Genomic DNA, 27,453 nt, shown 5'->3' on the forward strand with positions numbered 1-27,453 from the left:
CAGACAGAAATTAACATTATATTATAAATATAATATATACGCATTTTATATTATAACAAACAAGGAGCTACATGAATGCAACCTGCTGTTGTTGCCCCAAACCTAAAAACCTCCAAGTATGAAGGCATGTTGATGAGCTTATGGGATCCTTTTAAAGACATAAGTACAGTTAAATTTGCAAGTACTGTAAACACACTTTGTCTGACATCATGAAAACACTCCAGTGCCCCTTTTATTAAAGAACAGATATACAGTTTATTGATAAATCCCTGCAAATCTACAAGGAATTCACTCAAGAATCAAACATTTAGACACAAATACTGGACCAAAACACCTGATGAGTTCACATCATACTGTCTGTCATTATTTTGTGAATCCATCCTTTGATTTCAGAATGTTTGTTTCTTCTCAGCGGTATATTAACCTTCAGTAGAGATTGTTAATATTTGTAAATGTTTTTAAGACCTGAGGTGGTGATTCAGTGCATCTTACTGTGTGTGACAGTCCCTGACATTTCACCAAGACCTCTACCTCTCTTATTGGCAAACTTTTACTGCAGATTTCTGCTCATTGACATCATATTTGTATTCAGTCTGTGTGATTATCATTAGCTGTGGTTGCTAGATAATTTTAAAGGGACATTGCTGTTATCGCGGCTCACTTGGTGGGATTTTTTTTCAAAGTGCAGCCTAGATACTGCCTGGTGTTTTTCCTTGATCTAGTGGTAAAAACTGTGAGAGTAGACTTGTGCCCTGTGCCATATTTGATGAAGTGAAGGATGAGCCTGTGCTGCCCCCTGGTGGTGACAGGCATTAATGTGAAAACTGAAGGAGCTCTGTTGAACCATTTCTCTATCTGTCTAAAAACCTTCAGCTGGCTTTGTTGGATGAAAACTGCCAGAATATTTATTTGATCTATTATTTAACCATCGTACAGAATAAATGGTGATGACACAGCTCCAGTAATAAGTCATGTGACAAGTGTTTTAAAGTTAAAAAACCACTAAGAAGACGATGAAGGAACGTCACGTATGTGAAGATAAACTTAATGCATGTTGCTGTCACCTGCTGTCTGAGATGCTCATTATGTTGGTGGTGCTGCTTTGGTTTTGGATCACTGTGTGTGTGTGTGTGTGTGTGTGTGTGTGTGTGTGTGTGTGTGTGTTGAAACTGTCTGCTTTAAAAGAGAAAGTAAACTAGTATGTTTGATGATTTCTTACTCAATGTTTGAGATGACTTTTCTAAGCTAACAACTGCTCTGTTAATCTAGATTTTGTTAAGTATATTCAGTAAAATCACATGTAATTACACATAATTTGGTACATGCACTATATAACGTTATATATTTGATATTAATTTATTTGTAATTGTTTTAACTTTTTGTATTATTTGTACTTTTAACACTTTTCTCTCTCAGTGTCAAATTTTTTATTGTTACGGTACAATTTTTAATGAATTCTTCTGATAAACCTGTTGTTAGAAATGACATTTAATTCCTGTTGTGTGTGTGTTTTTTTTCTTCTATTTTTTCTTTTGGATTGTTTAGGTATAGTTGCTACCTTGCCTGTGCCATGTCTCTGTCTGACACTGTACAACTGTTGGTCCTGCTGTCTGTCAACATTAAAGGTGATACAGTAAATTTTTCATGCAACTCAAATGAAGTGTTTTATTTTCCCCCGTCATTATTAGGTGGTAAAAGTATTCATATCCGTTACTCAAGTAGAAGTACAGATACTTGTATGAAAAAAGACTCTATTCAGCTTCTTTACTGATCAGAGCTGGTCAGTGTCACTTTGACATGGAGGTGTTCAATAAAGGTTCAGAGTCAGGAGGAGCAAAACTCCTGCTGAAATCTCACAAACCACCTCTTCATTCCTTCAGAGAGGCAGAGACACATTAGAGTGTGTTTGAGAGCAGATGATTAGACAAGCTGTAATGATGTCTCCTGTCCACCAGGTGTCAGAGTTCCCCTTCTATAAATGCTTGAATGGGCCGCAGGAACACCTGTGGAGTAAAAACATCTGGAGAATCTGTGACACACAGGTAGAGAATTATAATATGTCTGAATGTTTCTGCAGAGGGTCACAGAGGTCACCACCGCAGAGGAGAGAGTCTAGACAAAAGCAAATTAATGCAGAATTTAATGAGTCTCAACCTGGTTAAAATAAAGATTGACCTCCAACTATGACAATGACCTGCTCTTTGGTGTAATCACATCCACCTGTGAGTTGTAGGTTTTAGATTTCTGTTTAATAAAACTGGTTTTGGAAATTCGACCACTCTGTGCAAACAATCACTAATTATTCCAACTTTCAATGGTGGAGGTTAGTCTTAATACTGAATAACAGATCAGTGGTAACACACTACTGTCTATTATCAAGCCGTTAAAGCTGTTTCACATTCTGTCACATCACCTGAGGAAAATCTGGTCTGTTTTGCTGGTTAACTGATCTAATTAACTCACTCATAGTCAGATTATACAGTGTACTCAAGCTCAGCCTCACACCTGGAACTCTGGTGCAGACAGTCTTGTTGAAATATTGGTTATTTATCCTGGTAAATAAATGCAGCTGAGGACTGCAGAGCCTGAACAAAATAGTTCTAAAATGTGGCATTTTTCCACTGATGTTTTGAAGTGGAACATCAGATGTGTATGTGTAGATGTATATGACTGTCCTGTAAAGTTGAGACCGTTCCTGTATTGATATCAGAAGGCTTGGAGGAGCCTGCGATTACATTTACCAGACAAAGTTATGTTAATTAATCAGCTGGTTGATCAAAATATAATTAATTGTCAACTATTTTAATTATCGACTAACTGTTTCAGTCATTTTAAAAGCAGAAATGTCATATTTGCTGATTCCATCTTCATAAATGTGAGGATTTCTTTGTCATTTATGACAGTAAATGAAGAATCTTTTGGTTTTGGACGGTTGGTTGGACAAAAGAAAGATGTTTGAAGACACTCTGGGCTCTGAGAAATTGTGATGAGCATTTTTCTGTTTTTTGACATTTTGTGGACTAAACAGATAATCAATTAATCATGAACATTGATTGACAGACTGATTGACCATTTTGTCACTAATTGGCCTGGACATAATTGCTATTTACTAATATCTGATTAACTTGGTTAGCGGGTTGTCCTACATCTATATGTAAGTATATTGTGATGCCATTACAAACCGGAGTCAGATTCCTTGCGTGTCCATACATGTGTCCAGTATTAATGAATGTGGTTCTGAATCCTGTGCAACGTTAAAAATTCCGACGGTCTTGAAGGCAGCAGGGATGATGCTGCTTGGATCCATATTACCTTGTTAGCAGGTTGAAGCTAACTGAACCCCGGCGGTGCAGAGCGGCTACAGGGGGATGTCCCACCCTTTTTAATAACTCCGGCTGAGCTCTCGGTGGGTTTTATCGGCTCGAAACAAACAGGACTAACGGCCAAAGTTTGGCGACATGACGACGCGGTCCGAGAGAGAAAAAGCTCAGAAACTGAACGAGCAGCATCAGGCCATTCTGTCCAAACTGCTGAGAGAAGAAGACAACAAGTACTGTGCGGACTGCGAGGCCAAAGGTGAGACCGACAGGATCTCTGTCAACATTCATGTCAGGACTGTGTGTGTGTGAAAACATGAAACGATGCGGGAAGTTAGCGGCTAACGGCTCGCTAACGCTAGCAACACACTGTAACGTTATTCTGATGGGAGTCACTGTGTGCAGCTATGCTCACATCCCTCCGAGCCTCACCGTACATGTTAAACATTTACACCAAAGTCCAGCATTACGGTCGAAAATAATATACATTTATATTTCATCATGTATATCTGTGTTGTACAGTGCAAACTGAGTTGTTACTTGTTCAGTCAATTAAGCTAAAATGAGTAATATTGAGCGACATTTGTCCAAGTGACCGTAAAATATACACGACTTCCGTTTATCACTTTCGAAATAAAAGCATCGAGCTGTTTTCTAAATCTGACAGCTTAGTTTGATAATAATGATAAAGAACGAGAACAACAATACTACTAATGTTAATAATGTTGACAACAATGATAATAATAATGATAATAACAATAAAGAGAATGAAGAGGGAGACGTTAGGCAGTAAGTAGCTCAAGAAATCAGCCATAACAGCAGGTTTTTGATATAAAAAAAAATCACAAATCACAACTTTACTGGCATCTCAGTTGACTTCATAGTTTAGTTAACACTTTCGCTTTATTCTTCACATTGTTTTATGTCTTAATTACTCTCTGGATCCTGCATAAACTATGTGCTGAGCAACAGAGATATAAAAATAACAAAAATTCAAGGCACAGTAATACCATGATATATTATCGCAATCCTAACAATGATACTACTACTACTACTACTACTAATAATAATAATGACAGTAATAAAAGAAAGAGACAAAGAAATCAGGTAAAGATGAAGGCATGTGCAACAAACACCCCACACAAACAGCCATAATCAAATTTATTGATATGAAAAAACAAGATTGTCTGAATGATTTTGTCATAAAATTATTGAAAATCCAGATGAGTTTGTAATTTGTTAGTTAACACTCAGATTTGCTTTATTATTGTTTGTTTAGAGAGGTTTTTAAAAGCTGCAATAACACTGTGTACCTCGAACAGATTATATGTTAAGTAATGTTGGGATATCATTGAGTGTGGGAGGCTGAGAATCTCCTTAATTTATTTTGATATTTAATGTTTTTGCCCTCTGTCAATGCATAATGGCTTGAAGATTGTACATTCTTTTCTTTCTTACTTGTGCTTTTAAAAAAGTTTGCTTTCTTGAGTCATGCTTGGTGCTTTTATTTTGATATGAGATGGCCTTCAGTTCCGGTTTTGTGTTGCATGGGTGCCGGTAACTTGTCGCAGGTTTTGCCCGACAGTATCGATGTCATGTCCTTGACTGTTTTATTTATGAGCGGAAAACGTGCAGTGTACTGTGCAGGTAACAGTAAAGCGGAGGTGTAGTTTCGCTCGCTGAATGTCCCGCGTTAAAACAAAACCACGTCAGCAGCATCAGATGTGATCCGGTCTGCAGCTGCTGCAGCCAACACCTCCCTCTGACCGACTCGTGATGTCCCCGTGCAGAGCAGAACCACTCACCAAACTCCATTCAGAAATCTACAAGTTTAAGATCCCCCTGCACAGACTGTGAGACAGAGTAAGACGGAACAGGGTCCATTAATATTTAAGAAGCAGTCTTCAATTCGGCATCCGTCCAAAACACCACACAGCAGTGCATCCCAATAATATTCACATCTCACTTATAAACAACATTAATTTAATGATGTTTTGCACAATATATCCAGTAGAATTGTTCAAGGACTGTGAGTGTTTCCCAAACGTTTAAACTTGCTGTGTAAAACTATGGAAGCCTGAAATTCCCTGACTTTTGAGTGGAGTGTGAACGGCTCATATCGGGGCTACCTATGACTGAGATTAATGCCTTTTGCGTCATCACCGTGCCTCTGCTGCCATCTGACTATTGTAATCTGTAGTAGCAGCAGAGCAGACCTCCCCCAGCCTGAGAATCAGTGTGATCATCATGATTTGCTGCTGATGTTGCACCTTTCTACAGTTTAAATTAAATGTCTGTTCTCTTGATGTCAATCTAAATGGCATTTCATAATCCATTAACATAGTCGTTTTTTCAAGTTAACTCTTCATAAATATTGTAATAATTAAAAAAATCTGCGCTTACTAGCTTTTAACAGATGTTTCAGCTGCTGTGCAGTTTTTCAGTTGAACTTGATTGTCGTCACCTGTTGGTTCAAAAACGTTCAAAAACGTTCAATGACATCTTGTGGCTTCTCTCTGAGGATGGAGGAGCCCAGTTGTCACATAGATGGAATGTGGAAGATGAACAATTTTGATGAATAATCGATGTATTGATTGTGGGATTCTCTGTAATCCAAGTTGTGAGGAAGGAAGGTGACTGTAAGTGTAAAATCAATGCAACATTGTACTCAGGAAGGCTAGTGTGCTAACACAAGGAAGAAGGAATGATTGAATCAACATTGGTATGGAATCAGCAACTGTTGTTTTTGTATATAAGGCAGGACACTTTGTAAGAACCCCGTGCTTCTCTCCATGCTGCATGAAGTAAAGAGATTTGATTCATCACACCGTCTTGGTAATTCTTCACAGAACTAGCAAGTCTCACTATTTAGACGAAACAACAGGAAACAGCCACACTGTAAAAATGATAACTAATAATTGGTGATCTCAACTCAAACTTTCAAACTTTTGCAACTTGCAGCTAACAAAAAAATGATCTAGACAGCAAATTTCTCTCTGTTGTTGTCCCTTCAAGAATTTCCAAATCGGTATAAGAAGGATTTCTGATTTGCAGTGACAGGAAGTTTATTTTGCTTGTGGGAAACTTTGTGCAGCCCTAAAGCATAGCAATGCATCCACTGAGGAAGACAGTGAGATGTGGTTAAAAGTTCTGGATAAAAGCTAGTAAGTGGACCTTGGTCTTGAGACTTCTAAAAAACTAAACTCATAGTTCACTCCCCTTTTTACTTGTAAATTACTTTTTATCATTCATCATCAAAGGAGGGTACAAATGAGAAAAGTCTACACACTGTTTTGCTCCAATTAAATATTTCAATTCTCTTTAAAGCCAACATTTTGATCCACAGGATCCTGGAGCCGAACAGTGTGCAGACGTCTCTCCTTTGTATTTTTTGTCTTGCACCTGGTGATTTTTGTCTGCTTGCGTGCACACTTGTTCCCTCCTTGTTGTTCATTATTAAAATCAACAACTTAACAATATATTGTTTGAGTTTATTTAGGGGAACATAATGACTTTCGTGTGCTGCAATTCAGCAGAACAAACTCCAGTGATCTCATGTTAACCTCGACCTTGCTTTGTTGCTGCTGATTAGACTGACACGACACACAATTAAACCTTTTTGTCAAGATGAATTTAATCACGTGGAGGATGATTTGATGATGGCAGCCTGAATAAACAAACCTCTGCTGCACCTGCCGGGTGAGAGAATGGCTGTTTGCTGTCCTGTGTTGTTTAATGTCAGATATTTTGCTTTGCATGGAAACACTGGTTTTAGTGGACTGTGTGTGTGTGTGTGTGTTTGTGTGTGTGTGTGTGTGTGTTTGTGGGAACGTAGACACGACACATGTTTATATTACGTTTCACCGTCCACAGCTGGTAGAAATGTACAGCATTGTCTTACAAAATTGTTATAGGCATTCATAATGTATGTTTTTGTATTAGTATTATGGGTAAAGCTGGTCTCATAATTTCATGTCGAATAGGTGGTAATTACCGGTAACATATTTGAAATTTCGTAGAAATTATCCCTAAATTACCTCCAAATTATCTACAAATTTCATGGTTATGTGATAATTAGCAAAAGGTGTTTTTGTGCTAAACCCCGTGATGATGAGGAGGAAGACAAAAAAAGTGTTACTTCTTTCCTGTTGTGATGTCTCAGACAGGGGCGCTTTCTGGTTGCTCGTAGTTTTCAATTTGTATTTGACCTCTGATGTTTGTTCCCACACTCTGAGCAGCGACACATCTGTCACTACAGCCAGAAGAGTCTTTAAAAAGCTCTTACTGAGTCCAAGTCAAGTTTAAAGTCGATATGTTTCTAACTCATGTGTGACTCAAGTGTCTGTCTCTCTAAAACAAATACGACATGTTTAAATTTCATTTTATATCCATCCTGTCACTGCTGCTTCTGATCCACAATATAAATGACTATAGCAGCTTTTCAATAAAATTATTGTTTGTTTTATTTGTTTGGTTAATGACCTCGCTGCATTAAAATCTGATCTGCATCAGTCAGTGACACTGCAGCCTGAGGCGTGTTTGCTCATGTTAGTCATAAAGGAGCAGCAGCAGCATCATCCAGCCGTCCCCTATGAGTCATGTCCACTATGTCACAGTTATTTTTATCCAAACAATATATAGATGTTATGAAAAAGCCTCATGAGTCCCAAAGCTGAAAGTTGAAATCACTGTTTTCTTGTCAAGTTTCATAACTAAAACACTGAAGCAACTTATTGTTTAAAAACCAGTCTGGAATCATGAAGAAATCTCAGTCTGTCACAGAACACGTAGGCAAATCTAACAAACATTTCAGAAAGCTGTTTTCAGAGATTTTCAGTTTACTGTCAGAGAGGAGTAAAGAAACCAGAAGATATTCACATTTTAAAAAGTTTGGGATTTTGTTAATGGACAGTCAGAGCGGTTGTGGGTTAGCATCTTTTTGTCATATCCCTGAAAATATTTAATTTTCACATTTTTTTCAGAGCACAACTTTTTCTGTCAACTTGCATGCAATTGTCTGTCTCTGAGCCTGAGCTCGGAAGTCTCCTGTGGACACAGCAGAGACAGAGACAGTGTATTAGCTTTTATTGATTTTTTTAAAGCAAGCGTTCACTCCGCAGCTGATTGACCGCTCAGATTACAGAGCTCTGCTGTGATTGATCAGTTTGTTTTAGAGTTTGGCATGACCAAACACTGTCTGCCTGTCCTCTCGTCCACACTGTCTGCCTGTCCTCCCGTCCCTCCGCCCTGCTGCAGTCAGTGTGTCGGGGTGTGGCCGTCCCACTGTGACCACTGCAGTGTGGTGACTCACCTTAGCCTCTCAGCTGTAATTCCACCCTTGCTCCTGTCTCCTGTCCACACACACTGCCCTACATTCTGTGTGTATGTGTGTGTGTGTGTGTGTGTGTGTGTGTGTGTGTGTGTGTGTGTGTGTGTGACAGAGACGGAGTCCTTATTGATTGCAGTTCCATTTTCCTGTCCTCCTTGACATCGCAGTCCATCCACACTACTTAGAGTCCAGACTATAATTTTCGCCTTTGGTTTTAACACAATCCTTTCACCAATGTGACTCAAACACACACACACACACACATGCGTGTGCAGGCTGGCAGTGTGTCAGTGTTGTGATTTGTGGCTGGGGGTAGAAAGGAGGAGGGGGTATGGGACTCTGAGCTGGCACATGCTCTCCTCTGTGCTGCCACAGCAGATCTTGGCGAGCGCCTGCAGGGCACTCAGCGCTTTGACGACCTGTCCTTGGTACCTCTCTGCTGTCACACACATAAAATACTGGCACAGGCCCACACACACACACACACGCACACACACACTCTTACGCTCATTTGGACCCAGCAGCTCACACACGCACACACACCTGCAGCTCCACACATCTGAAAGGTGTGAAGGACAGGTTAGCCTCGCAGTGTCCAGAGGAGGAGACGGTCATCAGTGAGAAGCTGCAGCTCCGCCTGCAGAGGGCGGCTGCTCGGGCTCAGTGTCACTGAAGGCAAAGTGTTTGATTTAGAACTGCAACAGTTAATCTATTATGAACTGATTATCAAATTAATGAACAACTATTTTGATAATTAATTAATTGGTTTGAGTATTTTTTTTAAAAGAATTCTTAAGTGTCAGTATTTTCTGCTTCCTGTACCTATTTGACAACATCTTTGTGTTGTGGACTTTTGGAAACACATTTAGGGATGTTTTTGTCAATTTTTGGACATTTATGGACCAATTAACTAATCAAATAAGATTAATTAACCAGCTAACTTTTGATATATTTACTTGAAAAGTGAATAGAATGATTAATTGATTTTCAAAATACTTGTCAATAGTGTTGTCACAACAGTGGAATTGTTAACTACGATACAATACATTTAAAAATATTGATATTCAGTCCATTTTCGTTACCACGGAAAATCTTGACACCACACTGAGGGCGTTTTATTCAAAGACAAATATAACAAAGTTGTAACATGACATTGAGAAACCTAACCCCTGTAGAAACGTTCTTCTTGTTAGAACAGGCCTTTAAAAGTAACTTAATTATGTAATTAACCAACTTTAGAAATTAAGTGAAGTCAATACTATCAACGAAGTGAATGAGAAGAATGAGAAAGCACAGCTCGTATTAATGTGTCCATTTCATAATTTATATATTTCCAGAAATCCATATTTTTAGCTGGCAGCTGATTTGTTTTGATCGATTAATCAACTGTTCGACTGCTGCAGCTCTGAATGTTAGAAATGTGAGAGATACAGTGCAAACTTTGTTTATTTCTGTGCTGAAGCTGTTAGGGCAGATTTCCATCAGTACAAAGGAAGGAGACTTGCAGAAGTGTGTGTTGTTATTATTCATCAGATAATGTTGGTCATAAATCATGAAGCCCAAAACAAAGACGTGTCCTTCAGGCTTCTCACTCAACATCTAATGGCTCTGATACTACAACAGTATAAGTCATATTGGTGTGACATTTTTCTGTGCTTATAGATTCAGAAATTTTAACACATCAATATTTAAAGGACCAGTGCATCAGATTTAGGCGGCTCTATTGGCAGAATATGACAGCAAGTATGTTTTCATGTTTTCATTAGTTTATAATCACCTGAAGAGAAGAATTGTTGTGTTTTAGTTACCGTTTATATCTAAAGAGGGAGCAGGTCTTTATCTTTTTTCAGAAGTTTCATTGCCACCGTAGGTTCTGCTACACCAGGAGTCTGCAACCTGCAGCTCTGAGAGCCACATGTGACTTTTTCGCCCCTTTCAAGTGGCTCCTTGTGGCTTCAACAGAAAATTCTTACATTCTCAGATTGTAAAGCTGTGTAGCCTAAAGACCAAATTAAAAAAACAGTTTTACCTACATCTACGACTCTGCACCTGCACTTTTTCCTCTGAATGTTGCTGGAGACTAGTTTTAAGTTTCCCTGGATGACAAATCCAAAAAACAAAAGTTCAAAACAGAAATATGATCCCAGGCAGTTTTCTGGCAAAACATTAAGACGACTTTATTCAGGTGACTGTTTTACTGTAAAACTCTAAAATCCTGGACAATGGTCCAACATGTTAAAGTAGACCTGGACCTTCTGCACATATTGTCTGTGTTTTTAGAATTTCACTATGAAACAGACATCTGAATTGACTTTTCATAAAGCTTTTATGTTTATTTATGCTTTTAAACACAAGTTTTTATTGTATCGAGAAATCCCACTAAACTTTGCTTTGCATTGCATCATGAATAGTTTAAAAATCTTGAAAGAAAACCTCCTAATAACACTGACGTCATTTTATTTGGTTCTCCATGTGAGGATGGTTTGTAGATGAAGAGATGGCTGATTTGGCTCAGACAGCGTTCAGTGACAAGAGGAAATTACTGCGTGCCACCTTTGTCATCTTCCTCCAAAGATGGGTATTAAAAACCCGATGACTTCTTAATTTAACTACAAAAAGTCATGTGTCATCGTGGCATTAATGTTATTCTTACTACACTAATGGTGTTCTCTTATTCTTCACAGCAACATGTAGACAGATATAGAACAGCAAGTAAGAATTATGTACAAAATGCACATCGTGATATATGTTAGTGTGAATACTATTGTATGCATTGCAGACAGTGGTGTTATTGATCTGTCCTTTTTTAAAAACAGTTTCCTCTGTTTCTGGTGGATGATTGGCTGTTCACATGTCACTTGCAGCACACACCATTATCAAGGGATATGATAGGCTGTCTATGTGCCGTCATGGTGGCATTTAATGTATTTAACTGATTTAATATTTTATTGGTTTTATTCTCCTCTTGGTAGTGATGAAGTGTCTGTCGCTGATACATATAATAATCAGTACTCAAGTACAAGTACTGTTCAAGGCTCTACAGTACCTCATCATAATGCTGTTTGCTCACACATTTTTCCTTTATCAAAACACTGAGATTTGGATATTGTCCTTGGCCATATTGTGATTTTATTGCAGTTGCGATTAATTTTGCAGCCCTATTCTAAAGTCTGATGAGTGTTGGCCAGGATCTGCAGCACCACAGTATTTCTTTTAAGATGGTATTTTGACACATCTAGCCTTTAACAAATATTGTTCATCCTGTGATTTGATTGAATTTTGATAAATTGTTCAGCCCTAGTCAGCACACTGGTATTGAACGACTCTGTTTCTGTATCGTCTTCACTGCCTTCTGTCACCAGCAGATGGAATCCTATCTTCACTTTATCCACCCGTCCATTATTTCTGCTGCTGTCTGCTGCCTGAATTTAAAAGATGCTAAATCTTGTGGCAGGGAGTTCTGTTGATGCTCGGGTGTAATTAATCTCTTTCCTATAGAAAACACTATCAAACAAGCCACATGCCAGATTGTAGACTAAAAGTTGTTATTTCAGCTCTAGTATCTGGCGTTCCTCCCTGCGTGTCCATCCCTCCGGCTGATTCACTGTTTATTACCCCTGATAATGGTTTTATGTAGTATCCATCTGTCGTGATTTATAGACTGTCTGGACCATAATGTTCCTGAGTTTGTTTAAGAACCGACAAGAAGAGCAGATGATGGGTTTTTATTAGGCTTTCTTCTTCTGTGTGGCGAGGAAGACATTTCTCCATCCAGTCCTCCTCATTACTGCTGACACTGAATCACTCTAATGGACCAGCAGGGAGCAGCACCGTGCTGCTTTATTTTCCCCCTCCTCACTCTCTGATTCTCCCCTCTCCTCCGTCCTGAGCTGAAGATTTTGGCAGCCGTCCGATGATCTACTAAGCGAGCATTTTATTAATTAGGAAATGGAGGTTGTTAACCCTCTTTAAAGGGAAAAACCGCTGAATTTCAGCACAGGGATGGCTTATTTTCTTGCCTGTGGCCATTCAGCCTTTACTGCGCACTGTAAGCTGTTCGTTTATTCCTAGAAAGGAATAAAAGGAGAAGAATTCAATTGGTTTCATGCAGCCAAACATCATTTAAAGACCTCATAAATATTCTATACAGAGCTCTGATGATGCTGAGCTTTCAAGGTGTTTTACGGGAGGACATAAAAGAAGCATATAAAAGCTAAAGAGCAATTATACTAAAAAAGATGATTCAAATAAAAAAGGTAGAGAGGTGGCTGTGTGCAGTAGCCAGAATGGATTTCTGGGAGTTGTGGTCCAGAACAGATAAAGCCACATTGATATTTGTCCCACAGGATTTGTATGAGTCACGCTAGACATGGTTTAAGTCCACAAAGTCTGCTTCTTTCAGCCTTAAAGGGATAGTTTGGATTATTCAGATACTTTTACTATATTTTCATCTCTATACTTCTTTGTCAGACAGCATTTTCTGACACGAAACCACTGTTATATAAGCCAAATATCACTCGCTCAAACCAACCAAACTCCATGAGCAAAATCAGCAATTTTACCTTGCAGAAAACAGGAGTTGCTGGTCTACCATTGCCTCGATCTCTTGGTTTGTTTGTGTTATTGCGAGATGTCTGTGTTTTAAAAAGTTAGTAACACAGACAAACTAAAAGATCAAGGCAGCTGTAGACCAGCAACCCCTGTGTTCTGTGAGATGAAATGACTGATTTTGCCTATGGAGTGGGGTTGGTTTGTAGAGAGTGATATTTGGCTTATATAACAGCGGGTTCCTGTTGGAAAAGGCTGTCTGGCAGCAAAGTAAAGTGGTGAAAACATTCTAAATATAGCATACATTTAAACCTGTTTAGGTGGACCTTTTTTTAAGTGGCTAAAATACATTTTGTTGCTGACTCTGTCCACTGCAGCACATTGCTGAGCTTCAGTGTTGGTGCACCTCTGTGAACTCCCCGCAGAAAGAGGCAGTTCCGCTTTCTCAGAAATATTGATTGAATAAGCTGGCAGAAATCACTTCAGTAAATACTGATGTTGCTTATTTATTTTTCTTACTTGCTGCATCATCTGAACGTACATCAGCATATGTTCTGCAGAATTAAAGAGGGTTGATTTCTGTGGATGAGCTCAACACCTCACCTGATATCTGTAGTGGCCGTCCTCACTTGGCTGCCAGTGTCACACACTTTTACACACATGCGCAGACACACACACACACACACACACACACACACACACACACACACACACACACACACACACACACACCCGTCAGTCGTCGTCCTGTCCTCAGGTTGACAATTGGGGCTTTAATTTCATGCTTGGCTGGCCGCCCCCCCTTCCTTTCGCTGTCACTCATCCAGGCTCCAGGGTGTGTGTGTGTCTGTCTGTCTGTCTGTCTGTGTGTCTCTCAGCTGGGATAACTCTGTTTGTGTCTCTCAGTGTGTTTCTGTTTGTATGCATGTTGGGAAAATATATTTGTTTATATTTGCCTGAATTATTTATTAAAGTGTGTGTCTGTGATGTCATCTTCATGATAGCAGTGGGTGAAATTAGAATCAGATTTATATGAATGTGTTTATTTACTTCTTTTTAACAGTAATCGTATTTTATCATGGTACTACAAAAATAATAAGTGATTCGCGACTCAGGACATGATTCTATCTGTTGTCACTCTTTATTGGTTTATTGGTGATGTAAGGGAACATCCCTGATTCTCACCCGAGTCAGTGTTTGCAAGGAAGACAGTGGTTACTGGATGTAACTCTAGTTCTCTGAGTATGTACACAGCCCTCTACCTGCTTAAACATTTATCACCATAATGACTGTATTGCAAAATCTGTGTAATGGACGTATGTGACACTGGTGATGGTGACATCACTGTCTGTCACTGCGCAGTCCTCGCTCGTCATGGTTATCTATTAGTCTGACAGTGGGTGTGTCTCCGTCTTCTGTCTCAGCGTACATGTGTGTTGTCATGTGTGTATCTTTTGTGCAGGTGTGCTCATGCTCTGTGCAGGATGTGCTGGCATTCACTTGCATGAAAGTGCTTGAAAGTGTGTGTGTGTCTGTGTGTGTGTGTGTGTGTGTGTGAAAAAGAGAAGAACTCATTTGTGTCTAATCAGGTCAGCAGTCTACAAATTAGCATTGGAGTGTTTCTGTTCTCTGTGTGTGTGTGTGTGTGTGTGTGTGTGTGTGTGTGTGTGTGTGTGTGTGTGTGTGTGTGTGTGTGTGTGTGTGTGTTGGGACTGCAGGGCTCATGTCTACTGAGAGAACTCAATTCAGCCGTCTATTTTTGTCCAAACTTCAATGCAGAGCAAGTGTAAAGATGAATAGCATAATAAAACAGTTATTGAATCTGAATTATCCACATGAGACACACATGAACAGATGAACGGATGCAGCTCCCAATCATCGCGTCCTGTTCAGCTCATCATAATCACACACGTCAGATGACTTTATTCATTCATTTGAAGACTCAGGGAGATCTTTTTTAGGCTGGGAGTAAAGATCAGTTTTACACCTGGAAACCACAAACTACTGATGGACTCTGAAATCACTGGTCTTTGTTTTAGAATAGGTCAACAGATACAAACGAGCACACAAACATGCAGAACATGAGCAGTGCAGCAGGTCAGCAGGAAATCATAAATCAGAGTGGCTTTTACCCTCCACAGCCAGTCGCTATTATAGTGCACCTGCCACAAAAATTTAACATTATACTTAAGTGCAGGTAATTTAAGCAGAGATTAAAAACAAGTATTCTTCAGTTTAGACCCCCTGCTGCTGCTTTATTTGGATGCGCTGTCCTTATTTTTCAGACATAATAGCAGTGAGATTGTTCTTGGTTTTTTTCTTTCCAATTACACGTGCACAGAGAAAGTACATGTACTAATTAGATTGATACAGGTGTCAGGTGTAGGTTGTTTCATTCTGTCTATTTCATCAAAACTAATAGAACACATCCTATCAGGTAAGAGTGTTATCTGGGCAGATTGCAGCCCTGGGGGCCAGATGTGGCTCAGCTGAAAGGATTCATGTGGTCTGCAAGGTCGTCATGGAAATACCAAAAATTTGAAATCTAGCAGTCAGTAGCATTTTGCTTACCATTTAACCATTGTCAGACCTTTATTTTGAAAGTGCTCAGTGCTGTGTTCACTGGTAATGATAATGAACTCTATCTTTTATATTAGACTGTAACTTTATTCATACTCACTGCTGCACATCCATGTTGTTTATGTTGTTCTTCTTCTACTTTTGCAGCTACTGTTGTTGCAGCCTGCATGGTACACTGTAAAACATCAAGCTTTGGACATTTCCAACAAAATATTAGCCAACAGTTCATCACATGTCAATTCAGAAAGGGTGACCAACAGTAGTAGAGCCCTACATTGTCCACTTCTGACCAGTCCATTATTAGAGATTTGGCCATTATTATTTTTCCTTTCAACTTAAAGCGCTTCTGCTTCCCTTCTTTAATAAAATAAAATAAAAGTAGCAGATATGACCTGAAAAAACTGCCATGAATTGTCTTTGGCATTGAATGTTGAATTATGTGAATTATGTACAACTGCAAAACAAAAATAATGCAGCAGCCAGCAGCAGTAACTTCATATATAAAAATACACAAATTAATGAATGAATAAAACAATTAAGAATGTAATATTGTGATAAATAGCAGTAGTCTTCACAGTCCAGTACAGTGTGTAATATCTTGTGACATTCCTTTGTATTGGTAATGAAATAATAAGCAGTTAATTATTTGACATTTTAATGGGAAATAAAAAAGGGCATTTATAAAAAGAATTTACAAATGAAAAAATAATCTGTCAATAAATTGTTCAAATTAAAAAGTGATTTACCAAATCAACATAAAACAGTCAAAGTACATACTTGAAAAATGCACTCATGAATTCATAAATGAGTAATAGGATTTAAAAATCTGTTTGAAAATGCAGTTTAAAAAAAGAGAAATAAATAACTGGATCCACAAACTGAAACAGAATGCTTTCTTTAATCAGGCCTTTAAAAGGGCAATTTCCTTTCTCATTTCCATTTCCCCGCTGATTTTCCTTTTCTGATTTAATTTTCTCCGTCATTTAGCTTCTCCTTTTAGCCTTTCTGTGACACTTCCTCTACAAATTTCTATAAAAATAAAATAAATGATTATCTTATTTTATGTTTCTTGACATAATCCATAACAGAAATAAACATTTTTAACTAGGTGCCCTTAGTTTTTTTTTTTCAACAGTTGTGGCCAAGAAATGGACATTTTACAATGAAAAAAGACAAAAACCTTGTCAGTACTTGCAGGTGGTCAAACTACAGAATGTGATGAAACATCTTTGTTTCAAAGCATATCTTTGACATTTCTGCACTTCAGTTTCTTGTTATTTATCAGCTGACATATATGCTGATACTGATATGCATTGAGCTGATACTGGCTGATACATTGGTCTGTCTGAATTTAAGTTAAACTGATGTATGTAGCTCTTAAAAAAAGTGTCCTGTTGTACTGAAAGCATATTGCATTGCTGAGAAAATCCAGACTCTCCCTGCAGCTGGAAGTTCAGTGAGTGTCGGCGCTGTCCATGGTGCTGAATCTGTCGGGGGTTTTGCCCTTTATAGACCTTTACACCAAAATATATTTCAAAAAGTTTTACTGTTGCAGATAAATTTCTGGTCTCACCAGACAGTTTTTTTTTTGTCTCATCTGTCCTGACAAAAACAAATATGTTGGATATCAGTTATTAGATATTAGGGCTATTTTTGGAGCAGTGTGTATTTGTTTTCAGGATAATGGGCTGTTGGACAAATGGGCTTGCAGTCCAGTGGGACATTTCTCAGTCTGTTGGGTTTTCAGAATAATATGATGAAGATTTAGTCTCAAAGCATGACGTAAACCAGCCCCTCCAAATTGCAGAAACAAGTGAAACTTGCAAAAGAAATTTGCAACTTTTTTGTATAATTCATTAAAACTTCTGAGTGACCTCACCAGAAAGTCTCATGATTACAAAAACTTGAACAAAATCTGATTTATTTGCAGATGAAGTGCACCTTTATTCCACAAAAAGGTAAAATCTTTATGGAGCTCAAGTGGACTAAAAGTGGACTGAGCATTGATAAATGTCAGTAACGACAAACCTTGTGTTATTTCCAGTACCTGTGAAAAAAATAATCAGTCTTATCAGCTGATGGTCAAGCAGAGGCTGAGTAACAAGAGTTTGCACACTAAAGCAGGGTTTTCATGTTAAAGTCATAAATGAATAAAGGAAACCTGAAACCACCATTTACATGAACTTTCTGAAATCTGATGGAGAGTAATCAGATTACACTAAGTGACTCAGAGGGACTGACAGTGGTACAGAACTCACCAATCAGAGCATCAGAGAGCATCGGTGCAGGCTGCTCATCATCCCAGAGAGAAACGTGATTGGCTGGTTGATGCAGCTGAAAACTCTCTACAGACTAAGACTTTATATTTAGAGGATAATTTGTGTGAGTCATTTGCTTTTCTAAACACAGTCAGACTCTGCTGAATACTTCCATTGATTTTCTCACAATAACAGAAAGCCTCAGAAGAAGCCAGCAGAGAATCTGGATTATAACATCAGATCAGATCAGACTTGAGATGAGATGAGATCAGACTTGCAATAACAAGGATAAACAGCAGAAGTGAAGAAATGTGAATGTTGTCAGGGCATAAAATCAATAATCTGTTGATCTTTACAAATCAAGAATCGATAATCTAAAAATGGCAGAGCTGTCAGTGCTAAAAATCAATGTTTAAATAAGAATAAAATTGAATCACAATCTTAAAACTGAAAGTCAAATCAAATTATGGATTTTGAGAATCGTGACACTCCTCTTTATTGTGATTCAATGATATGCCTTTATTTTGAAGGGTTTTTTTGCAGATCCAAATAACTTTATTGCAATGAACAAAAATATTTTAGATAGCAGTTAAAGAAAATATTACATTACATACATATTGATTGTAAGACTTTAAGACAAGACAAGTTAACTTCATTTTTAAATTCCTGCAGCATGTCATTAATGTCTGGAAGAATTCAGTCATGAAATGATCGAATCGTAATTTATTTATTTATTTTTTGTGAGTTGACATAAACGTAACCAGAATGTATTAAATGAACAAATTATATCACCTGATACGGACTGAATCAAAATTGTATTGTGGTTGACTTTGTGATATTAGAAAATGTCGTATTGGTGTCCGAAGAATTGATAAAATATCGTATGGTGATGATATTTGTGATTTACGTCCCTCCTATATAATATGTGTAAACATGATGTACGACCTGAGATAAAAACTAGTTCAGACTAGTTGTGATATAAGTCTTACAGTTTGTCATGCTGGTGTTGAAAAGTCTGACTGCATTATAACAAAACTTGATTTCCAGCCTCTGCATGTATACATGTGTGATCTGAACATCTGCACACATGTTTTCTGTATGTCACTGTACGTTTACGAGGCCTCAGCTCTGTCTGTGTGTTTGTCTTTAGGATGTGTGTCTACAGAGGTTATCTAAGAGCAGAGTGAGGTCCAATCCATACAGATAGAGTCCAGCTTACAATGGCTGAGCTGCTTGATTTAGGCTTAACACTCAGTCATCCCTGCCTTAATGCTCCTTTAGGCCGTCTAGCGCATTAGTGCCACTGCATTAACACACTGATGCTCTTACCCGAGACCGGCAGGCCCACTAGACCGCGTGCATCCCCGCCGTCCCTGCCGCACCACCACGATGTAGCCTGGATCCATAAAAGTTGATCCTTTGCACTCTCTGTGTTCAAAGTCGCTTCCAATTGTCAAATTGACAGATAGTAAGCTTCATGCTCTGGAGAGGGACGGAGCCAGCGATGGTGCTGAGGGACTGTAGCCACGAGCCCATTAAAATGATTTGACTGTCGTTTCTGTGCCATCTCCTATTCATCCCCACGGAGGTTTGGCAAAGCCAGGGCTGTTTTTGTGCTACTTTTTATATGACGGATGAAGCATTTGGACCGCACATTTCTGTGGGAGGCTCTTAACCTGATCTCACTCAAACAATTTATTTTAAGGAGATTTCACATGTATGCATGAGCATGTTGATATTCTAGGTTTCAGTTAGTTTAACAAAGTGCTTATTTTACAGCCTCCTTTTCAATTTAAAAAATTAGACAAATCTGCGTCAGAATTTTCTGATTTTCTAAAGTTCTAAGACAGAAACGGCAACATCTCCACCACCACAATACTTCATTTTTATTGCTATATTCTGACACATTTTACCTTTATCTAAAAACTGCAGCTCCTCCTCCATTTTGATTTTGATATTTTTTGCGGTTTACAGTGATGAACAGTGGGTCCTTGATTTCAGGTAGAGGTGGACTAAAGCAAGTTTGTTATTTTTAGACAGTGACCATTTTTTTTATCTGCTGAAATGAGAACTGTCGCTCCCAGATTTCGTCAGCTGAAGCTAATTAGCTAATTAAGCTAATCTTAGCTCCATGATTGGTTGAAAATGTCCCCAACTGATTTTTTTAATGTTTCTATGTGACGATTATTAAAATGTCAGTCTTATAAAGCAGCAAATCCTCACATTTAAGACGCTGCAACCAGACAAAGTCATATTTTTGCTTGAAAAATGACTAAAACGATGAATCAATCATCAAAATACTTGGCAATTGATTTCTTTTTAGATTGACCAATCTTTAAATATAACAAATTGTTGCAGCTCTGCAGTGTATAAAACACAAGTCCAGTTTACTTTTCCTGCCTGACATGTTCATGGTGCGTACAGCCCTGCAGACACAAAGTTTTGGCTGCTAATGTAAATTCTGACACACTGGTTCTTCTAGTCATGAATGTGACTTTTTTTAATCTGCAGCTCTACAAACCTAAAGTAGTTAGTTAATGATATGCTCCTTACTGTTGGCAGTAAGCTGGTCAGCTGGACATACTAACATTTGCAGCTTTCATTTGAGCAAATAAACATACTGTTGAATCCATTCCTTACAGTTTTGCTCCTGTGGTTTTAGTTTTGGAAAGCTCTTTAAATGCAGAGTATAAGCGTGTGCACACTGCTCTGGCATGTGGAGAAATCCTAAACGCCTGCTGTGCCTCGTTACAGTTGCTGTTCAGGATTGGGGTTTAGTGAATAGTCGTTTTTTAGGATCTTTGGTTTGTTGTGTTATCAAGGTGAAGGCCAGAATATTTTCAAGATTCTGAACGTCGTTTCAGCAAATCAGCAGGACTTCAAAATTTCAGACCGACCCGTATGGAGCAGTTGCTTGTGGGATAAATCAAAATTTCCATCCCTCCTCTCAGCAGACATTGCATGATTGTGTGTCAACAAGCATCAAAGTCTCGTCTGTGTCTGCCTGGAGCTTCTTCACGTCTTCTGGTTCTGTGCAGCGAGCTCGCGGCCCTGTTCTTGTTCTCTGCCAGGGCTTTTATGTAACCCCATGCTGGTTATTTTTTGCAGTGGCAAAACACTGGATACAAAATCCAAATCGAGTTGGTTTCACCTCTGTGCCATGAAAATTTGTGCCGCACACAGAAAGAATCTGTAGTTTCACACTATCATCATACCACATTTATCCACATTATGTGGATAATTTTCTTGTTTTAATTTAGTTTTTTGAGGATTAGGCTTTATGGATAAAAAATCCGACCCTTGAGCTAATGAAAGCTTTTGAAAACCAGTCTGTTACACTCAAAGCTGCTTTCATTAAGCTAAAAAGCATAGCATCTTTCATATTGAGAAAGAGTTTTTTTTTTTTAACTTAAAGTGACATTTTATTACATCAAATTAATCAATATATGAAAATAACTGAGAATGCATGCAATAAAACTCTTCTGTCTTTGAAATTTGAAACAATCTTACAATAAAAGGTCTGTAGCAATAAAAAAAAACCCTGACTTTGTATTCTGTAATTAAATGCAGCTGGTCTTTTGTACATTTATTGTACCAAAAATTATATCTGCACCTTTTCTTTAGCTTTAAAATGAGTAAAAACTGATTGTACTTTACAGAGAAGAATATTTCTGAAACCACAGGAAGTGTAGTCAAATGATATCTGTGAATCAACACTGTGCTGCTTTTGTAAAAATCTCATTAAGATACATAGAAGGGATTTAGGATATTACGTCCCGCGCAGTTTTGATAAGAAGTTTTCAGAATGTTTCTGGATAACCTGTTAAAGTGTTTGTGTGTGTGTGTGTCACTTTTTCAAGTGATACAGTTTCACCAATATAAGTTGAAGCTTTGCATGTTTGTGCCGTTTGGATTTTATCTTTTAATATTAACTTCTTGAGTTTATGTTTGGCTCTGATACTGAAGTGTACCTGCACGCTGCTGCTGCACCGTCCATAAATCCCTGTCAGTCGAACAGTTTGTCCAAAGTGAGTTCTTCTGAGTTTGAGTTTCTGTGGCTGAGGCTCTTTTCTTTATCTTTGCAGAGATAGTACTCACACTGACTACATAGTTCTTACTGTGTTTGTGACAAACTTTGACACTTTACTCGTCAAATTCACACTTTGTGGTTGGTACAAAGTGGAAGTGAGAGTTAACTCTGAATTTTTCAAAGATATTTTTGAAGGACAGTGTTGGTTTGAAGAGGTTCAGACAGAATCACTTGTTTCCTTTTTCATTTTATTAAAGAGTTTTAATTCATCACCTCCTGCTGGTCTTTCACTCACACAGTTTTGATTTGAATTCAAACACTGAATCTACGTTAAATCAAATGGTGGAAATGGAGTAGCTGTCAGTTAAAGGCACAGTTCACCCCAACATCAAAAACACATATTTGTCCTCTTGCCTGTTGTGCTATTTTATCCATCTAGATAGTTTTGGTGCCCCACAAGTGCCATCTAGTTCCATTATCAGTCCCTCCAGGATTTTGTGGGTCTTTCTCTGGGATTGTTGTGGCCTAAAATGTTGATTTCATGCCAGCTTTTCTTAAAAATGTTGATGCATGCTGCAATGCTTTTAGGCATTTTGAGAACATTGCAAAAGAAAGTTGGTATTTTTTACATAGAATTAATTGATTCATCTTGTTGCATGGAGAACAAAACTGCACTCTGTTCTAACTAACCTTAACACAAAAGCTCAGAATAAATTATAAAAACTGCTTTAGTTGTAAATGAAGAAGTGCAGAGGGGTATTCTGCAAACAAGCAAAATAATTTTGGAGCTCAAACTGATGTTTAGATGTTTATGCATGTATGAATGTGCATGTGTGTGTTATGTTGTAAAATGTATGGTTGTTTGTGTTTAAGTAGTATCATATATTTAATGTTTATTTTGTGTCTCAATTAAAAAAAACAACCAACCTTACAGACAAACAAACAAACAAACAAAAATGATCAAAGTGGATAAACGGCACCACAAGTATGAGGAAAAAAGTGTATTTTAGATTTTGGGGTGAACTGTCCCTTTAAACTTTAAACTGATTACGCAACAAGATTTTTACAATAAAATTTTAACTAGAGCAGCTTTAAAGCCGAAACTGAAATCTCTTTCTGATTTCAGGTCCTCGATGGGCGTCATGGAACCTCGGCGTGTTCATGTGTATCCGCTGTGCCGGCATCCACCGCAACCTGGGCGTCCACATCTCCAGAGTAAAATCTGTCAATCTGGACCAGTGGACACCTGAGCAGATCCAGGTACACACACACACACACACACACACACACACACACACACACAGGATCAAACACACATTTCACACACACCACACTTCAGTACTGTTCTCAGTGCCTCTCAGTGCTGCTGCTCAGTTTGCTTTTTGTGAATTTAAGAAATAAAGGGATGCACATCATAACTATCACACTGATTATATCTGTGATTTTTATTTTCTGTCTGAGCCAGAAAAAATAAAATCCTATCATTTACAACTTGCTCCCTCAAGAATCAGATGTTCTCACTGAGATGATTTCAAACATCATTTAGTCTTTACCTTTGAAATTGAAACAAGCTGTGCAGCAGAAACAATGAAGAAAGGCCAACAAAGTATAAAAGAGTTGTTGTTTTCCTTGTAATTTTAAAAATCACTGATGTGGAACAGTGTAATTTCTGTGGATGAAGATTCATAGTCAGTCCAAACACACAGGAGTCCTACACAGTTTTCCACTTTCAGCCTTCTGGTGATGAAGGAGATTTTAAAGATTTTGCTCTATATTTATGCAGATTTGCATGATTACATGTCCCAACTTGTCTTTGCATTTCTGCTACAACGGGCGTACCAGCTTGGTGATGTGTCTTTTAATTGATGACGTGATTGTCTCCAGTCAAGCAGCTGTAAATCAGATTCTTCAGAATAAAAGCTCTCATTTATTTTGTTGTCTAACAGCTTTTATTATGAAACAATAAAATCAGCGACAGAGTGTGTAAATGTGATGCAGCAAACATTCTTGCGGATCAAATATGGCATTTTAGTTGAGTGTCCAAGCCTTATTGTTGACTGTTCCAGAGGAGCCCAGGTGAAGATCACAACACATGGAAAGCAGAGAGAAGACGTGTTGTCACGATGCCAACAACCTGCAAACAGAGAGAGTGAAAACTGAGCCAAAACAATTTAGTTTTCAAAGGGTTAAATAAACCTGCAGCTTGTCTATATGTAAAGAGGCAGACAAACTGCCACAGAAATGCAGCATTTAGTATTCACTGCAGTGCGTTCACACACTCGGTGGATTGTAGACATGCTTATACATGCTCAGCAACACGCGTGTAAACACACACTGAGCTCAGGGAACATAGAGACGTGTAATTAGTGTGTGTATAGGTGTGTTTTCTGGGTAACTAGCATGTCACATTGATTCAATTACACAAAATAAATCAGCATAACCTGTGTGTGTGTGTGTGTGTGTGTGTGTGTGTGTGTGTGTGAGAAAGAGAGAGAGAAACTCACCTGAGCATGCCAGTAATTTATTTAATCATCCAGTTGTTAATACATCCAATTGTTCATTGTGTGTGTGTGTGTGTGTGTGTGTGTGTGTGTGTGTGTGTGTGTGTGTGTGTGTGTGTGTGTGTGTGTGTGTGTGTGTGTTTCTTGAAGGCTGTGCTGATCCATCAGCTGAGTGTGAGTAGAAAGGGTCTCACTCTGAATGTTAATCACTGTTTTCAATGACTAATTAATTCTGGATGGCTGATTATTCCGACTCCATCGCCTCCACTTCTCCTATCATCACCCCATTTATCACCCTCCTCTTAATTTAGCCCTGACACATACGGCCAGTGTGTCTCTCACTCTGCGTGAGCCTGCGTGCCTGTGTGTGTGTGTGTGTGTGTGTGTGTGTGTGTGTGTGTGTGTGTGTGTGTGTGTGTGTGTGTGTGTGTGTGTGTGTGTGTGTGTGTGTGTGTGTGTGTGTGTGTGTGAGAGAGAGAGAGAGAGAGTGTGCACAGGAACGAATGCAAATGTGATGAATGAAAGAACTTGCTGTGTGTGTTTGACACGTTCTTAAAGGTATTTTAGTAATTTAGTTGATACCAGGAAGTGCCTCTGTTTGTTTGTTTGTTTCTTGTTTGTATATTTGTTTCTTTCTTTGTATGTGAGTTAGTTAGTTTGTTTGTAGATGATTGGGAGCGATGGACAATTTTCCCGTTCCCGGTAGGCAAATTTTGCCTTTCAGTTTTTTTCAGCGTAGCTCACGTGTGCAGACACAAAAAGTTTCTTTCTCTCTCTGTTCAAGTTATTTGTAAAGTCAGAAGTCTTTGTCTCTTTCTCCTTTTCTGTCCTCACAGAGTATGGTGGACATGGGAAACAGCAGGGCCAGACAGCTGTATGAGGCCCACCTACCAGAGAACTTCAGACGGCCGCAAACAGACCAGTATCCTCCTCCTGCTGCTTTTTTGTGTCTTTGTCTTCCCTAGGATTGGATGATATGTTCAAATTTTTCAATCGACCTTTGTCGGCCCATTGGCCCATTTGGTGTTTGATTCATTATTATGGATTTATTTGACAAAAAGATGCTGCAATTCAAGACGGATTTCAAAGCTTCTGAAAGGGATATGATCACACTGGGGCCGATGTTGTACAATGCAAGGGTATGATGCTAGCATTAGCATTAAATTAACTGCTCAGATTACTTCAGGGTTAACTCTGTCACTTGTTCAGCAGTCAGGGAGGAACAGATCAGACTTTCCCTGGTCTTGAGAAGCTGCAGCGTTTGTTAACTGTAACCTCAACTGTACATTTACTTCCACACTGACAACTTACTGCTGGGTTTCTGCTCAGCTATGGACATCATTGTCACTCTAAGTAACATACAGTCTTACTTGAAGTGTTTTATCCAGCGTCTCCTGGTCTTTTTATCAGCCAGGAAATGAAAGAGTAAGCCAGAGCCCTTGGTCATGTGACTACATCCCGATATGAAAACACACAGGCATCATAGCTTTGACGTTAGCTTTTGAAGGGAGAAAGTCCTTAAGTTCCTGATGTGATTCTTGTGTAGTCTTTCTAATTACGTATCTTCACAGTCTGATACCTAAACGACAAACAGTGACTTTCTTGACTTCTACAATTATCATCTAAGTTGACAAACATCGTGCGTGTAATTCATGACAAAATTCAAACAGGATAGAAAAAATATATATATTTGTCTCTTTATAAAATAAGGTGGTCCACCGGACGGGGAGGGACATTTACATAAAAACTCAGTTTGTCAGTAAACATGTCTCCGTACATTGGTGTGAAAACTCCCTGTCCTTGAAAAGTTGCATATAAACTGCTGTTCTCACACTACATGTGCATTAAAACTGCCTGTCACCACACATTAGTACATGTTGTAAAACCCTCCGTCACTGCACATGTCAGCATAGATTTGCATAACAAGCTCCTGTATCAGCATATATGTCACCCTTCAGTATATTTACATACAAACTCCCAATGTCAGCATACATTTGCATAAAAATGACTGTAGCTGTGTCACATACAGACGGGTGAAATGAGAGGAAAAAACAACATAAATGATATAATTTTCCATTCATGTGTTTCCTTTCATTTGTCTTGCATATTAGTGATGTTTTGTTTCACCAGTCTGACCTCTACTGGAGGGATGGACAGCAGTTTTCTAAAATGTATTTCCTCTTTTGGTTTGTTGATGATGGTATCAGTGCTTGGCAATGATATTCACTTGTCTTCCATGTTTATAGCATTTAATGACTTGCCGTGCCCCATTGATGGATGTTGTTCTGGTGGAAGTTCCTGCTCGTGTCAGGATAGAAATGTTTCATCATAGGATGAATGCAGTTTGATCTTTTCTTTGCCTCTCAGCAGCGACAGCCGTGGCTGAAGGTGTTACGTCCATCCTATTATCATAAACACTTTAGCCCTTTCTCAGTATGCGTTCTTCTCTGTACTTGTGTACTTGTGTTTTTGGGAAACGTCATCCGTCTCAGTCCAAGTACTGTTCCAATTCAAAAGTAGAGTCAAATACCCGGATGTGTTCTTGCCCCGCCCATTTTATCAAGGATGCATGGGGTGGTGACTTGTGTGGACTTGGGGCAGCCATGTATCCCAGAATGCATTTCGTAGCAACAATGGCAGAGGAGAAGACCCACAACTTTAAACTTTTGTTGAAATACTAGTGTTTTAATATCACAGAATGTAATTTTAAGATTATTTTATGGAAATTAGGCAAGCAAATTGTTCATCTACAGTCGAACATACAGAGCAACTAGTCTTTATTCAATGTTATTACTGAGCTGTGATCAGTTAATTAGCTCAGTTATCCAGAACTTCACAGCGTATCAGTATTCTGATCAGTTTTACCATTTTTGAAATCTGCAGTTGTCCT

General features: G+C 38.5%; 1 protein-coding gene across 1 annotated transcript in view; it reads left to right on the plus strand.

Annotated features, from left to right (window-relative positions):
- Positions 1-3,287: 3,287 nt before the first annotated feature.
- LOC146315008 (stromal membrane-associated protein 1-like) overlaps positions 3,288-27,453 on the plus strand; it is a 120,619-nt gene continuing 96,453 nt past the window's right edge. The window contains exons 1-3 of the mRNA XM_084736024.1: positions 3,288-3,576; positions 23,189-23,322; positions 25,400-25,485. Coding sequence (XP_084592150.1) covers positions 3,459-3,576; positions 23,189-23,322; positions 25,400-25,485 — 338 coding nt within the window. The 5' untranslated portion in view covers positions 3,288-3,458. The remainder of the gene's footprint in view (positions 3,577-23,188; positions 23,323-25,399; positions 25,486-27,453) is intronic.

Source organism: Lutjanus erythropterus, chromosome 14, assembly GCF_056507025.1.
Source record: "Lutjanus erythropterus isolate fLutEry1 chromosome 14, fLutEry1.hap2, whole genome shotgun sequence".
Taxonomy (NCBI): Eukaryota; Metazoa; Chordata; class Actinopteri; order Lutjaniformes; family Lutjanidae; genus Lutjanus; species Lutjanus erythropterus.